General features: G+C 40.4%; 1 protein-coding gene across 2 annotated transcripts in view; it reads left to right on the top strand.

Moving 5' to 3' along the window:
• The first annotated feature begins 3,601 nt into the window (after window positions 1–3,601).
• LOC136842630 (BRCA1-associated protein) overlaps window positions 3,602–14,804 on the top strand; it is a 156,044-nt gene continuing 144,841 nt past the window's right edge. Inside the window, exon 1 of one of the 2 annotated variants that reach the window (XM_067110245.1) lies at window positions 3,602–4,076. In XM_067110245.1, the coding sequence (XP_066966346.1) occupies window positions 4,001–4,076 (76 nt within the window). In that variant the 5' untranslated portion in view covers window positions 3,602–4,000. The remainder of the gene's footprint in view (window positions 4,077–14,804) is intronic. The other variant, XM_067110246.1, reaches the window with a different exon arrangement.

The following is a 14,804-nucleotide window of genomic DNA, read 5'->3' as shown; positions in this document are numbered from 1 at the left end:
TGGCAATACACTTTTCCATGAATGAATTCTTGGCATGGGAGAATTATGAAACAAACTAAGTGATGCAGAGTACAATAAAAATTTTAAAAAATATATTTTCGTCATCTGGGAAACAGAAATATTAAAGTAATAAAGAGCATTCTGTTAATGGGCAATCAAACTGCAATGATTTTCTTATGAGATCTTCCAAGGAATCCTGCCTACCTCTTTTGGAGAGGACACTTCTATTCAAGGGTGCCCTCAAAAACTGGCCTCCTTAAGAAGCCTTTGGCCCTCACCATTGGAGCCCTCACCAGGCCCGCTTCCCCAGCCTGGCAGGATGCCTGCCTTCTCCGAGGAAGCAGCCTCTGGGTCGGACCCTTCCCTTTAAAGCTGCCCTCAACAGACTGGCGAGCCTTAGGTGCTTCTGGGCCTCATCCTTGAAGTTCTTGGGCCCTCTCCAGGCCCACTTCCCCAGCCTGGCAGGATACATACCTTCCTCCAAAGAAGCCGCCTCTGGGTTGGACCCTTCCCTTCAAGGCTGCCCTCAAGAGACTGGTGAGCCTTAGGGGCTTTTGGGCCTCATCCTTGAAGTTCTTGGGCCCTCTCCAGTCCCGCTTCCCCAGTCTGGCAGGATACCTGTCTTCCTCCGAGGAAGCAGCCTCTGGGTCGGACCCTTCCCTTCAAGGTTGCCCTCAAGAGACTGGTGAAACTTAGGGGCTTTTGGGCCTCATCCTTGAAGTTCTTGGGCCCTCTCCAGGCCCGCTTTCCCAGCCTGGCAGGATACCTGTCTTCCTCCAAGGAAGCACCCTCTGGGTCGGACCCCTCCCTTCAAGGTTGCCCTCAAGAGACTGGCGAGCCTTAGGGCCTTTTGGGCCTCATCCTTGAAGTTTTGGGCCCTCTCCAAGCCTGCTTCCCCAGTCTGGCAGGATACCTGCCTTCTCCGAGGAAGCAGCCTCTGTGTCGGACCCTTCCCTTCAAGGCTGCCCTCAAGAGACTGGTGAGCCTTAGGGCTTTTAGGCCTCATCCTTGAAGTTCTTGGGCCCTCTCCAGGCCCACTTCCCCCTCCTCTGAGGAAGCAGCCTCTGTGTCGGACCCTTCCCTTCAAGGCTGCCCTCAAGAGACAGGTGAGCCTTAGGGGCTTTTAGGCCTCATCCTTGAAGTTCTTGGGCCCTCTCCAGGCCCACTTCCCCAGTCTGGCAGGATACCTGCCCTCCTCCGAGGAAGCAGCCTCTGTGTCGGACCCTTCCCTTCAAGGCTGCCCTCAAAAGACTGGTGAGCCTTAGGGGCTTTTAGGCCTCATCCTTGAAGTTCTTGGGCCCTCTCCAGGCCCAGTTCCCCAGCCTGGCAGGATACCTGCCTTCCTCCGAGGAAGCAGCCTCTGTGTCGGACCCTTCCCTTCAAGGCTGCCCTCAAGAGACTGACGAGCCTTAGGGGCTTTTTGGCCTCATCCTTGAAGTTCTTGGGCCCTCTCCAGGCCCACTTCCCCCTCCTCTGAGGAAGCAGCCTCTGTGTCGGACCCTTCCCTTCAAGGCTGCCCTCAAGAGACTGGCAAGCCTTAGGGACTTTTAGGCCTCATCCTTGAAGTTCTTGGGCCCTCTCCAGACCCACTTCCCCAGTCTGGCAGGATACCTGCCCTCCTCCGAGGAAGCAGCCTCTGTGTCGGACCCTTCCCTTCAAGGCTGCCCTCAAGAGACTGGCGAGCCTTAGGGGCTTTTTGGCCTCATCCTTGAAGTTCTTGGGCCCTCTTCAGGCCCACTTCCCCAGTCTGGCAGGATACCTGCCCTCCTCCGTTGCATTGCACAAGCAGCCCACGTCAACGGTAAGTCTGGAATTGACAAGTATTGGCTGATTGCTGGTAACTCTTCCTCTGTACTTAATTTTTCCATTGTTTCCCCTTTCGCCACCATTTATGAGAGAACCTGGTATAGCCCTATTTCTTTCAGAAAGTCGAGTAAACGAATAATGATCATTGCCTAGTGAAATTACATAAGCTATTCCTGTGCATTAAGTAGGAATTAAGGTAGGTTAAGTGTAAGTGAGATTCAGGCAAGCCTTGGATCCTGATCACCATTGTTTGGAAGAGAAATAGCATTTACCAATGCTAAACTTGTGTACAATATCCACTAGTGTACAGGCATCATTACGTTATATATTGTAGTTGAAGCATGGAAAATTGGCTGCATCCAATGTTGACTAATGGTTCATGTAATTTCCCTTGCTATCACAGTACATTCTTTCTTTGTTGAGACTAGGTGGGAAATGAAGGGGTTTGATGTAATTCCTTTGTTACAGAAATAATCCAATTATTAATACATAGGTCCAACTGGCGACCTAATCCAATTAAGTAATTGTCTGTCTTTTGAGGATAGCTTTTAGCTTCAATTGACAATTTATGTGTGACTTCGGTGGAGCGGGGCTACATCAATTACAATAATTAATTTAACAACTCATTAGCCAAAGCCCACACATAACAATATATATATATATATATATATATATATATATATATATATATATATATATATATATATATATATATATATATATATATATATATTATATGTGTGTCAGTGAAAAAAATACTGAAGCTCCTGAATGTAGTTTTTGTGTATTATATGTAAAATAACTGAAAAGTGAAACTGGGACAATTCATAGACATGTTTAAAAACATAGTAGACATAAAAAATGGCCAAGGGTGTTTAGGGTTGGTTTGATTCTGTCAAAAGAATATATGGATTGTAGGTTAGTGAAAAGACCGCATAATTTGGAAGTGCTAGGAAAAGGGAGGAAGTGGTAAAGGAATTACGTGGAATAAGTAACGTGAATTCTTCCGAGTTATTGCACGTTTATGCTGTCTGGGCCTTGGAACAAAATTTGTCAGAAGGAGATGGGCAAATGACGGGAGCAACTTCTAAGTGTATTTTATTACTTAATATACCAAAAGAGCATTGGCTTTGATAGTAAATTGTAAGCGGTGACTTGGTAACACCAGGAAAACATGATGTAAATCCTGGAAGTAGTTGACAAATGACCCATAAAGTTATGGACCGTTAATCAATAAAATATGGTTGTTAACAGAAGTATAGAAAACTGGTTGGGCAGAGGCATATATATATATATATATATATATATATATATATATATATATATATATATATATATATATATATATATATATATATATATATATATATATATATATATATATATGCACGTACGCACATACACCTACTGTACATGTTAAATAATATAAAGAGAAACGTGGAAACACGTTATCAGGGTGACAAGGGAGAGGAGAGTGATACGTATAAATTATGTTTAGAGGACTGGTTAGTAGGAGCAAACCATTTCGAAATTATAACAAAGTTTTGGTGTTATCTGTCATTGGGTTTGGGGAGTTGATTATATACGTCAAGCAAATTATTTACCTGACTGAAATCCAACAAAAAAACAAGAGTGATTTCTGCTATGATCTTTTATTTTTCGGTAAGAATGATGGTACATAACAATAGCAGGTTTTTGTCATATTCTTCAAACTTCAATTGTTTTCGAAACAAATAAATACTGATCAACAAGACTGATGGGCAATTATATTAACTGGTAGTTTGTGGTGCTCCTCGAACATCCTCAGTGTTGTGTGCCTGACAGTAGTATTAATGATTTCTTCAGCTCTCCTATATTTTAAAACTAATATCTGTCATAGAATGCTATAAAAACATTGCGTATACATCAGATGAAAGTGCCATTTGCTCATATTGCAGTGTGATGCCTTTTTCAGAGGGAATCCAGATTTTTGAAGAAAGTTGAAGAAGAAGACTTTAGTGAAGGGACAAGCATATACCTGTGGTTGGTACATTTGTAAGAATATCGCTCTCAGAATAACAAATTCCTAAAATACTTCAGCTGGTTTCTGCTTTACGATTGTATTCCAACACTGGCGCAGTTAACCTAATCTTTTGTTGGGGGCTAAAGGACAGCGAAAGCATCTGAGTTTTGACCGGACTGAAAGTGATGAAATATGTCTGTCAGCCTTGTTGTGTTAAGACTTGAAACAGCTGATGAGAGCCCGACGCTCAAGCATATAGAATATCAAGGTGAGTGTCGTACTCTGTTCACACATACACTAGATTCTTTTTCTTATCATTGTTGTAGTATTGGCGTACAAGTATATTATTGATGCAAGCTAGTGCAGTGGCTAGTTTAGCTCAGTGACAGCCTAGCTTAACATAGGTTAGGTTTAGGGTATCTAGGAAAATGATCCCAGTTGAGGTTACTTTTATACTTTTAATTGGTAAATATAAAGGAGATGGCCACACGAAGATATTACTTATTAATATAATTTTTTGACCATATAGAAATGGGTGTATATGAGGCAGTGCAGATGAGATAATATGGGGAATTTACAGAGACAATGAACAATTTACTGTTTTGTTTATATTTTCACTTTCACCCCTGAGGGACTGGTACTAAACATACCACCCCACAGAGCTTGTGCCATGTTTAGTACCAGCCTCTCAGAGATGAACGTTATGGTGTAAACAAAAGGCAGAAATTTCTCATTATCTCAGTAGATTTCTCAGGTTATCTTATCTATACTGCATTATATACACCCTTGTCTGTAAGTTAAATGATACCTTTGTGCGGCTGTCTCCTTTGCATTTACAGTATAATCAAGTACTAATGTAAAATTTAGAACTTTGCTATTTTTTAATCTGATTTGACAAATTTGAAAGTTCTGTCAGAAATGTCTTAAAACATAGCCTAAACAATATTGCCTCATTGTTAAACCTAGGGGTGTGCAGGATGTCATTTGGGGGGTTTCTGGGTGGGGCACTTGCACCCCCTAAGACTTGGTATTTTTTAATCTGATTTGACAAATTTGAAAGTTCTGTCAGAAATGTCTTAAAACATAGCCTAAACACTATTGTCTCGTCGTTAAACTTAGGGGCGTGCAGGATGTCATTTGGGGGGTGGCTGGGTGGGGCACTTGCACCCCCAAGACTTGGTTGGCCCCCTAGCCTGTGAAATAATAATAATAATAATAATAATGTGTGGGTGGGTGTGGCACACCTGTTTGCTGCTTTATTAACTGAATACAGATATTATATATATGGCTTCAAAATGCTCCAAAATGCACACACATTTCCAAAATATTCTCGGGTGGGCTTACAGCACCCCCCACCCTACTTCCAGCTGATAAGACTCGCTTCGCTTGCTACCTCACCCATACCTTAAGTTCTAAACCTTGCCCCCAGAAAAATCTGAAATGACGCTACTGGGAGTGTGTGTTATGGCTAACCAGCTTTTCTTGAGTGAAGTTAAAGTGCATCAAAATGTCTTCAATAACTATCAGATAAACCATATTTCGCAATCAAAATCTCTTTTATTATAAACCCATTTCACAGACAAAATACCTTTTTTGTTTTATAAACCCAGTACTTTATGTGTAGTACACTTTATTTTCAGAACTTAGACCTCCTTATAAAATTTTTCTTTGCAGTCAATCATAGAAATTAAATGCAGTCCATCATATTGGTTGTAATTTTTGCTCATTTCTTATTTAAAATCGTATCTCCAAGAAGGTTAGCACAAGTGTTGTCAGAGCTTGCGTACATCAAGATAAGTTTTTCTTCTTGAATAAATACATTATTTTTGTTAGTCATGATATTTTAGTCAACGGTGTTTATATTAATTAAAAGAAGATTAACAGTGATTTACCAGAGAACAGCCAAGACAAAAATCATGAATGTAGCTAAAGTCTTAGAGAGACTGAAAACCTAAAATCTAATGCTGATTGGTCAGTTTGTCAAATAATGTCTATAAGCATGCTCAGTCATCTTCTGAAGTCACATCACAGTGTTGGAGAAAAAGCTGCAAAATTGTTTGAAGCATCTGCAATTATTTTCCTACAGAGGAAAGACATCTTAGAATTCACTAAAATGAAAATTGATCATGCTATTTTCTCTACTAATAAGTTTAGTAAACCAATACCATGATTTGAAATGGGCTAAAAATTAGTAAATGTTATTCTTAAACCTATAATGTAGTAGAGGCTGAATGTGAAATACAATTATATGATAAATCTAAGCATGTTTTTCATGTGATTTTGATGACTCTGACATGCATTTCTGTCAGAAATGCTTGGGGAAATTGGTGTACAATAAGAAACTGAGGGAAAATGAAAATTAGTGAAATACAGAGGTGTATCCTCACCTAATGAATGACATAGGCTGCAGGTTCATACCTAAAAGGAGCAAACTTGACCTGCAACATCATAAATTGTAATGTGGAATTTAGGGATGCATCCAAAACAGATCTAACCCAGGGTGCTGGGCCCTGCATGACTAGTAATACTTGCAGCAGAAATAGTCCTCTGCATGATTGACACACACAAACTGACCCAGTGTACCATAAATTGCAGAGAAGCAACATTTATATATTTCCAACTGTGGTCTTCCATTACTATTAGGCAATGTTGGGGTAGGTTTTTATGGATTAACCAGACATTTCTGATAAAAGTGAATGTCACATTTATCCAAATCACATCAAAATTATCAGGAAAATCCTTTTTCATATTTAAAATTACCATACTTCTAAGTACAGTAACCATAGTTTTTAGAACTTAAAGTCACTTTTCTCTAGACTGATTGTCTAACAACTTTCAAACATCCAAGGACTATGTTCTTTCCAGGGATGAAAAGTATTTTCGACACTTGGACAATTCACTAAGACAGAAGAACTTATTGCCAAAATATTTCAAAGTAATTTTAAATTTTTCAGAAATTAATGAAAAGTGTGGATAAACCATCAGGGAACACTCAGTCCATATACTCCAAAATGGTATAGCCATGACTAAAAGTGATAACTGTGAGAGAGGTGGAATTCCTTTTGAAATGGCCAAATCAGATGTTGATTAATCAGTTTGTCAAGACACAATGGTGAAAAATTGTTGGAAAAGGCAAAGAGAAATACCCCCAAACAAAGCAAAATGGATGAGACAAATAATAGAATATTGTAATACAGTAATATAATGAGAGATAATAGATTAAAATGATGCAGACTGGACTCAACTGAGTACTAAGTTGGCCTTTTGTTAAACTTTCATCCACATACTGAAGCTACTGAGGATACTCTTCACAGTAAACTGTGCCATTTTTACATTCTTTGCAGCAAACACAACAAGGACAGCTGTTTCACTTGTTTTCTTTGCTTGTTATCTTCCATGATCCTTGATGTTTATTTTTAGTCCTGCCTAATGATTTGATTGGTCTCCAAAATGATCAGTGTCCCATATGTAGCCCAAGCTCTCTGGTAATTAGTCATCCAAATCAGATGTTAAAATCCAGTCAGTTTCAACACATTTTATGATACTTTTTGTAAAATATCATAATTAACATATTACAAGAATTTTTTGGCTTGTATTGGATCATAAAGAGAGCAGATGTACTGCTCATCTTCAGTGGGATAAGAATTGAAAACTATATCAGGCAAGTTACAGTTAAATAATGGAGAATATATTCCTACAGTATGACATAATTATAACTATTTCAGTCTGTGTTAATCTTTCTGTGGTTTTTATGAACCCTTTTGCTAGACCTAGGTCTAGGGCATAGCCTTTGTTAGAAGAGAGTAGACTGGCAAAGTGTGAGCCTACCTGCTCAAAGTTTGACAGAGTAAGGTATATTCTGATATGTTTTTGCTAAGAAGGATTTAACTAAGCTAGCCAGCAAGGACATGCATAGCTTTAGAATTTTGACAATGAAATTAGAATAAGGAAGGTATTGAAACTTACTTGAGACATTCTTCACTCTTTGCACATTCAGATCATAGTAGGCTAAGGCTGTATTAAATAAGTATTTGTATATAAGTAACTTACCCAGTAATTTCATAGCTATTAGTTTCTTTTAACCGGCAGCTTAAAATTTTGAAATTGCAGGTCATGCTAGTTTGTTTGGTTATGGTGACGTGCCCCACCCACTTTCGGGGGGAAGAAGAGGTACAACATAGCAAAGAACTTCAATTTGTTTCTGCCGACTGTGGTTGAAGAACTGTGGTTGGCAGCAGCTTGAATTTTGAAATTTATACTTTGCTGGTTGTTTGTTCTATCTATGATTGGTGAAGTATTTATTTTCGCAGTCTTTCAGCACAATTTAGATAGTGTTAGGCGAGTTTTGATCATTGGTTTACGACTTTTTGCCCGATTTTTGGACTTCGTCTTTGTAATTTTCCGTGATGTCTGGCACTGGTAGTTCTAGTATTAGGTATTGTAGCAAAGGCTGCAGTACTAGACTTACTAAAGAACCCTACGGCTTTCACACTATTTGTGTTCAGTTTAGGGAACAAAGTTGTTCAGTTGACTTACGATGTGAGGAATGTAATGAATGAGATTTAAAGAAGTGGAAGACTTTAGATTCACATCTTTAGAAACTGGCTAGAGATAGGAAGAGGAAAGCTATTGCTAGGGAATCTAGTAAAGCCTTAGCTAGTCAGGATTCATCCACTAAGTCGGATGCAATTGCACCTGTAATTTCTTCTGACCCCGTTCCATCTCCTCCACCTGTGCAATCCTCTCCTTTACCTGGCTCTCACGTTTCTGATCCCAACACCATCGTCAGTCTGGAGTCAAAAATCGACACTCGCTTTAAATTAATTGTGCAATCGATCACTAAATTAGCGTCATCTGTGAAAGTGTTAATGGATAAAAGTTAGTCAGAGTGTCCCTTGGCTCCCAGCGCTAGTGCAGTGGTAATGGAGGAGGTGGCTGTTTGGCCCGCCGATTCTCCTAGGCCAAGGTCCCTGACATAATCCCCGGCACCTGGGAGGAGTCAGACTGGTAGTGTAGGGGTGGTCAGTGGGATCTGCCCCCGCGCAGTTGCCCCCTCGGTTCAGTCTGTTGATGAATTCCAGACTGCAACCAAAGGCCATTGGAAAGGCCTTTCAAGTGAGTGCTCACTGTATGTCCTCCAGCTCCGAGGATTTTAGTCCCAGGCGATCGTGGCGCTATGTGGACAAGTTTCGAGATCTTTTCTTCTGTTCCCTGTAAGAAGGGCAAGGATTCAGCACGCCCTGTAAGAAGGGCAAGGATTCAGCTAACTGACACTCTCCTAGGGCTGGCCCAAAGGATTAGATTTTATTTTACCTGGCTAAGAACCAATTGGTTACCTAGCAATGGAACCTACAGCTTATTGTGGAATCTGAACCATGTTACAACGAGAAATGAATTTCTATCACCAGCAATAAATTCCTCTAATTCTTCATTGGCCGGTCAGAGACTCGAACGCTGGCCATCAAAGTGCTAGTAGATGTTCTTCGTTGCATAAGGGAACACCTTCATCAGGAGTTGTGCGCCCAGCACCTTCCCCTCTACAATCAACGCCTGAGCTGCCAGCAACTAGCGTCAAAGCACCCAAGCTCCCGTTTTCAGATGAGCACCCACTGGCGCCCGCTTGCCATCAAGTTTCGTCATTGCCTCCCGTCTCTACAGTACTCCCTGAGTGCCCGTTGGCGCCCGCTCCTCTACCGACTCATTGTGGTGTCGTCTCGGACAGTGTTCCTCCTTCGGTTGACCTGATTCAGAGCAAACTAGATAACATTCTCAGTTTGCTTCAGAAAGCTCCTCCTACAGCTCAGACAAAGTTGTTCCAGATCAAGATGTTCCTTCGTTGGCGTACTCTGCGTTATTGAGGTTCCTGCTAGCGACCTTCCCAAGCTTCTTTTCGCCAGCTACTCCATCCTCTCCTGCTTTGACTTTCTTTATGGAAACTCCCTTAGCTGGTTCTTCAAGGTTACCGAAACTGGTTCTCTCCTCCTCAGAGAAGAAGGCACTGAACGAAGTAGAAGGATGGTTCTCTGAGAAAAGGGAGCAAGGTAAAGCAGTTTTTTGTTTCCTGTCTTCCAAGTTCTCTAGGTCAAGTTATAGGTTTTATGCAACAGGAGAAGCGCCTTCCCTGGGAGTCTGCCTTCTCTCAGGGAGACTTCTCCGGCCATATTGACTCGGCTAGGAGATCAGATTTCACCTTTACTAAAATTATGTTTTCAGCTTTGGAACTAGCGCACCTTCTCAACATATTTTTAAGGTTTTTGAAATGATGAGCTTCCTAGACTGGGCAGTGGGCGCACTAGCTTGCAAGATTAGAGACTGCTCCTTTTTACCTCAAGATACTTCTGCGGATGTCTTAGGAGTACTTTCCTGTATTGACAGGGGTGTTCACGACAGTACACAGGAGTTAGCTGGTCTTTACGCCATGGGTGTACTTAAGAAAAGAGAGCTTTTGGTGTTCTTTTACTTCAAAAGGTGTCACTCCGTCGCAGAGATCGGCCCTCCTCTTCTCCCCCTTGGACAAGACGCATCTTTTTCCTCAGGCTACAGTTATAGACATTACCTCTGACCTGCAGAAAAAGAACAATCAGGACCTGCTCTCCCAATCTGCGAGACGCCCCAAGGATTCTTCGGCTCTTCCTTCCAGATCTTCGTCTCTGCTACAGCCTGCTCCCTTTCGGAGCTCCTGTTCTAGAACATATGCTAGAACAAGAGCATATACCCGTTTCCCATAGCGTTCCATCAAGAAGTCTTCCTTAGAGTCTTCCACCAAGAAGTGAAGATATAGTCCTCCATACTCAGGTAGGAGCGTGGGTCCTCCTCTTTTGGGAACAGTGGGAAGAAAAAGGAGTGGAATTCTGGATAGTGTTTATCCTGAAGGAGGGCTACACTATCCCCTTTCTGAACAAACTTCCTCTAGTCCACAAGCCTTTCGAATTGACGGCTTACTCTCCAGGCTCAGAGATTTGCTGCTTCTTGCTAGAGGTCTAGTCTCTTGTTCAGAAAGAGGCTATAGAGATAGTAGAGAACATTCATTCCCCAGGATTCTACAATCGTCTCTTTTTAGTACCCAAGTCATCGGGGGGCTGGAGACCCGTTTTGGACGTAAGTGCACTAAATGTCTTTGTCAAAAAGACAACTTTCAAGATGGAAACAAACCAAACTGTCCTTGCATCCATTCGCCAGGGAGAATGGATGACGTCCATCGACATGCAGGACGCGTACTTTCATATTCCAGTCTTTCCGACTTCGAGAAAGTACCTCAGGTTTGTGTTTCAGGGCAAGGTGTTCCAATTTCAGGCTCTGTGCCTCAGTCTCTCGACAGCTTCTCAGGTGTTTACCAGGGTATTGGCTCCCCTAGCGAAATGGCTTCATTTGATGGGGATAAAGAACTCTATACCTCAATGACTGGTTACTACGTTCCTGCTCAGATGCTCAATGTATGGAGGACATTCAAACAACTCTTCTCTTGGCCCAAGAATTGGGTCTCCTCATCAATTGGGATAAGTCTCTCCTGACTCCTTCTCAGGAGATTCCTTATTTAGGAATGATGATCAACTCTCTGGACTTTCAAGTTTTCCCAGTCCCGAAGAGAATAGACAAGTGTCTTCAGACAGTAAAAGAATTTGTAGAACCAGATTCTTGCTCGGCCAATCAACTGATAAGTCTTCTATGTACCCTCTCATCCATGGAACAATTCATCACTCTGGGAAGACTACACCTGAGACCTCCGCAATTCTTCCTCAGAGCCTACTGGAACAGGAAAAAGTTTCCAGACTCGCTTGTGTTCCTGATAACGGTACAAATCAAGGAGGGTCTTCATTGGTGGAGTTCCAGGAAGAGGCTATCAGAAGGGAAATCTCTTCTCCCTCTGAACCCCAGCCTAGAGTTCTTTTCATATGCATCAAACCCAGGTTGGGGAGCTCTTTTAGGGTTAAAAGAAGTGTCAGGTACCTGGTCTCAAGAACAGCAAAACTGGCACATCAATGTGAAGGAGTTACAGGTGATATTTCTGGGCCTACAGTGCTTTGCTTAAGAAGTTTGCGGGAAGACGGTAGCTGTGCATTCAGACAGCACGACAGCACTGGTGTACATCAAGAAACAGGGAGGAACTAATTTTTTCTCCCTGTATGAATCAACAAGGGGTCTTCTTCTCTGGTTACACCAGGACAACATACAAGTGACAACACTGTTTATCCAGGGGAAACTCAATGTTCTGGCAGACAAATTAAACCATCAGAAACAGATCCTTCCCATGGAATGGACATTAGACCCGTTGGTTTGTCTGGATCTGTGGAAGCTCTATGGGAAACCCATGATAGATTTGTTCACATCCTCCAGGAATCACCAACTTCCTCTCTTCTGCTCACCAGTACCCAAACCCTTAGCATGGGCGACCAGTGCAATGTTGCAGGACTGGTCGGGCAAAGATCTGTATGCCTTTCCCCCATTCAGTTTAATGAGACAAGTCATCAACAAATTCCAGTTTCATCAAAACCTGTCCATGATTTTGATAGCCCCTTTCTGGCCAGCAAAGGAGTGGTTCCTGGATCTGCTGGAACTTCTTGCAGACTTCCTGAGACTCCTGCCACAGAAGCAACAACTTCTCAGGCAACCTCACTTCTGATGGTTCCACCAAAACCTGTCTTCTCTGGCCCTAACAGAGTTCAAACTGTTAGCGACTGCTTGAAAGAAGGGTTTTTCAAGAGCAGCTGGAGACGCAATTGCGAAGTGCAGAAGACAGTCATCAGATAAAGTCTACCAGGCTAAGTGGTCTATCTTCAGGTCTTGGTGCAGACGAAATAATGTTTCCTCTTCTAATACCTCTGTAACAGAAATAGCGGACTTTCTTCTGTTCTTATGCTCCACTAAAGGACTTTCCACTCTACCATTAAAGGTTACAGAGCAATGCTTAGCTCGGTGTTCCACTTTAGAGGAATGGACTTATCGTCTAACCAGGATTTGTCCAACCATATTAACCCTTAAACGCCGAGCCTCTATTTACAAAAACGTCTCCTGTATGCTGGCGGCGTTCGGGAGTTAGCGCAAAAAAGTTTTTAAAAAAATCACAGCACGCTTAGTTTTTAAGATTAAGAGTTCATTTTTGGCTCCTTTTTTGTCATTGCCTGAAGTTTAGTGTGCAACCATCAGAAATGAAAAAAATATTATTATCATATAAATATTGAAATATATGACAGCGCAAAAAAAAATGTTCATATATTTTATACAAATCGCACTGTGAGCAAAACGGTTAAAGCTAATGGGTTACTTGTTTTTTTTTGTATTGTACACTAAATTGTGATGATTTTGGTATATAACAAATTATAAAACGATCAAAGCAACACAGAGAAAATATTATCGCAAAATGATGCATGAATTGTGTAATGCGTGGACGTAAAAAATGTTTTTTCAAAAATTCACCATAAATCGAAATATTGTGCTAGAGACTTCCCGTTTGTTAAAAATGAAGCTAATTGATTGAATATTACTAGACTGTAAGTGTTTTAGCTTACAATTGCAGTTGTCGACCATTTCGTTCGAGTTAAAGTTGACCAAAAGTAGAATTTTTTCTAATCGTGATTTATATGAAAATATTTCAAAACTGATAAAAGCTACAACCATGAGTTATTTTCTGTTGTATTCTACATGAAATTGTGCACATTTCCATATATAAAACTTTATGTAACGACTAATATAAAACGGTGCAAACATTACGACAACGTGACTAAAGAATTTCTGAGATGTTCGGCTGAGTTACCGCGCGGACGTAAGGAAAATGTTTTTTTCAAAAATTCACCATAAATCGAAATATTGTGCTAGAGACTTCCAATTTATTGCAAAATGAAGGTAAATGATTGAATATTACTAGAATGTAAGAGTTTTAGCTTACAATTGCGTTTTTCGACCATTTTGGTCGAGTTGAAGTTGACTGAAGGTTGAAATTTTAGCAGTTATCGTGATTTATGTGAAAATATTTCAAAACTGATAAAAGCAACAACCATGAGCTATTTTCTGTTGTATTCTACATGAAATTGCGCACATTTTCGTATATAAAAGTTTATGTAACAAGTAAAAAATGATGCAAACATTACGAAACGTGAAAAGAATTTCTGAGATGTTATTACTAGAATGTAAGAAAAGTTTTTTTTTTTTCAGAAATTCACCATATATCGAAATATTGTGCTAGAGACTTCCAGTTTGTTGCAAAATGAAGGTACATGATTGAATATTACTAGAATGTAAGAGTTTTATGAGCTTATAATTGCGTTTTTACCATTTCAATCCCAGTTAAAGTTAACTGAAGGTTGAAATTTTGGCAGTTATCGAGATTTATATGAAAATATTTCAAAACTGATATAAGCTACAACCATGAGTTATTTTCTGTTGTATTCTACATGAAATTGCGCACATTTCCATATATAAATCTTTATGTAACGACTAATATAAACGGTGCAAACATTACGACAACGTGACGAAAGAATTTCTGGCGCCGACATAAGGAAAAAGTTTTTTTCAAAAATTCACCATAAATCGAAATATTGTGCTAGAGACTTCCAATTGGTTGCAAAATGAAGGTAAATGATTTAATATTACTAGAATGTAAGAGTTTTAGCGTACAATTGCGTTTTTGACCATTTCGTCGAGTCAAAGTTGACCAAGGTTGAAATTTTGGCAGTTATCGTGGTTTATATGAAAATATTTCCAAACTGATAAAAGCTACAACCATGGGTTGTATGTTGCTGTATTTTACATGAAATTGTGCACATTTTCATATATAAAACTTTATGTAACGGCTAATATAAAACAGTGCAAAACTTACGACAAAATGACGAAAGAATTTCTGAAATTTTTCGCCCAAGTTACAGCTGGCGTAAGGAAAAAGTTTTTCAAAAATTCACCATAAATCGAATTATTGTGCTAGAGACTTCCAATTTGTTGCAAAATGAAGGTAAATGATTGAATATTACTAGAATGTAAGAGTTTTAGCTTACAATTGCGTTTT

This window comes from Macrobrachium rosenbergii, chromosome 10, assembly GCF_040412425.1.
Source record: "Macrobrachium rosenbergii isolate ZJJX-2024 chromosome 10, ASM4041242v1, whole genome shotgun sequence".
Classification (NCBI taxonomy): Eukaryota; Metazoa; Arthropoda; class Malacostraca; order Decapoda; family Palaemonidae; genus Macrobrachium; species Macrobrachium rosenbergii.
The sequence above is the reverse complement of the archived record's forward strand: the minus strand, read 5'-3'. Positions and strand labels throughout refer to the sequence as shown.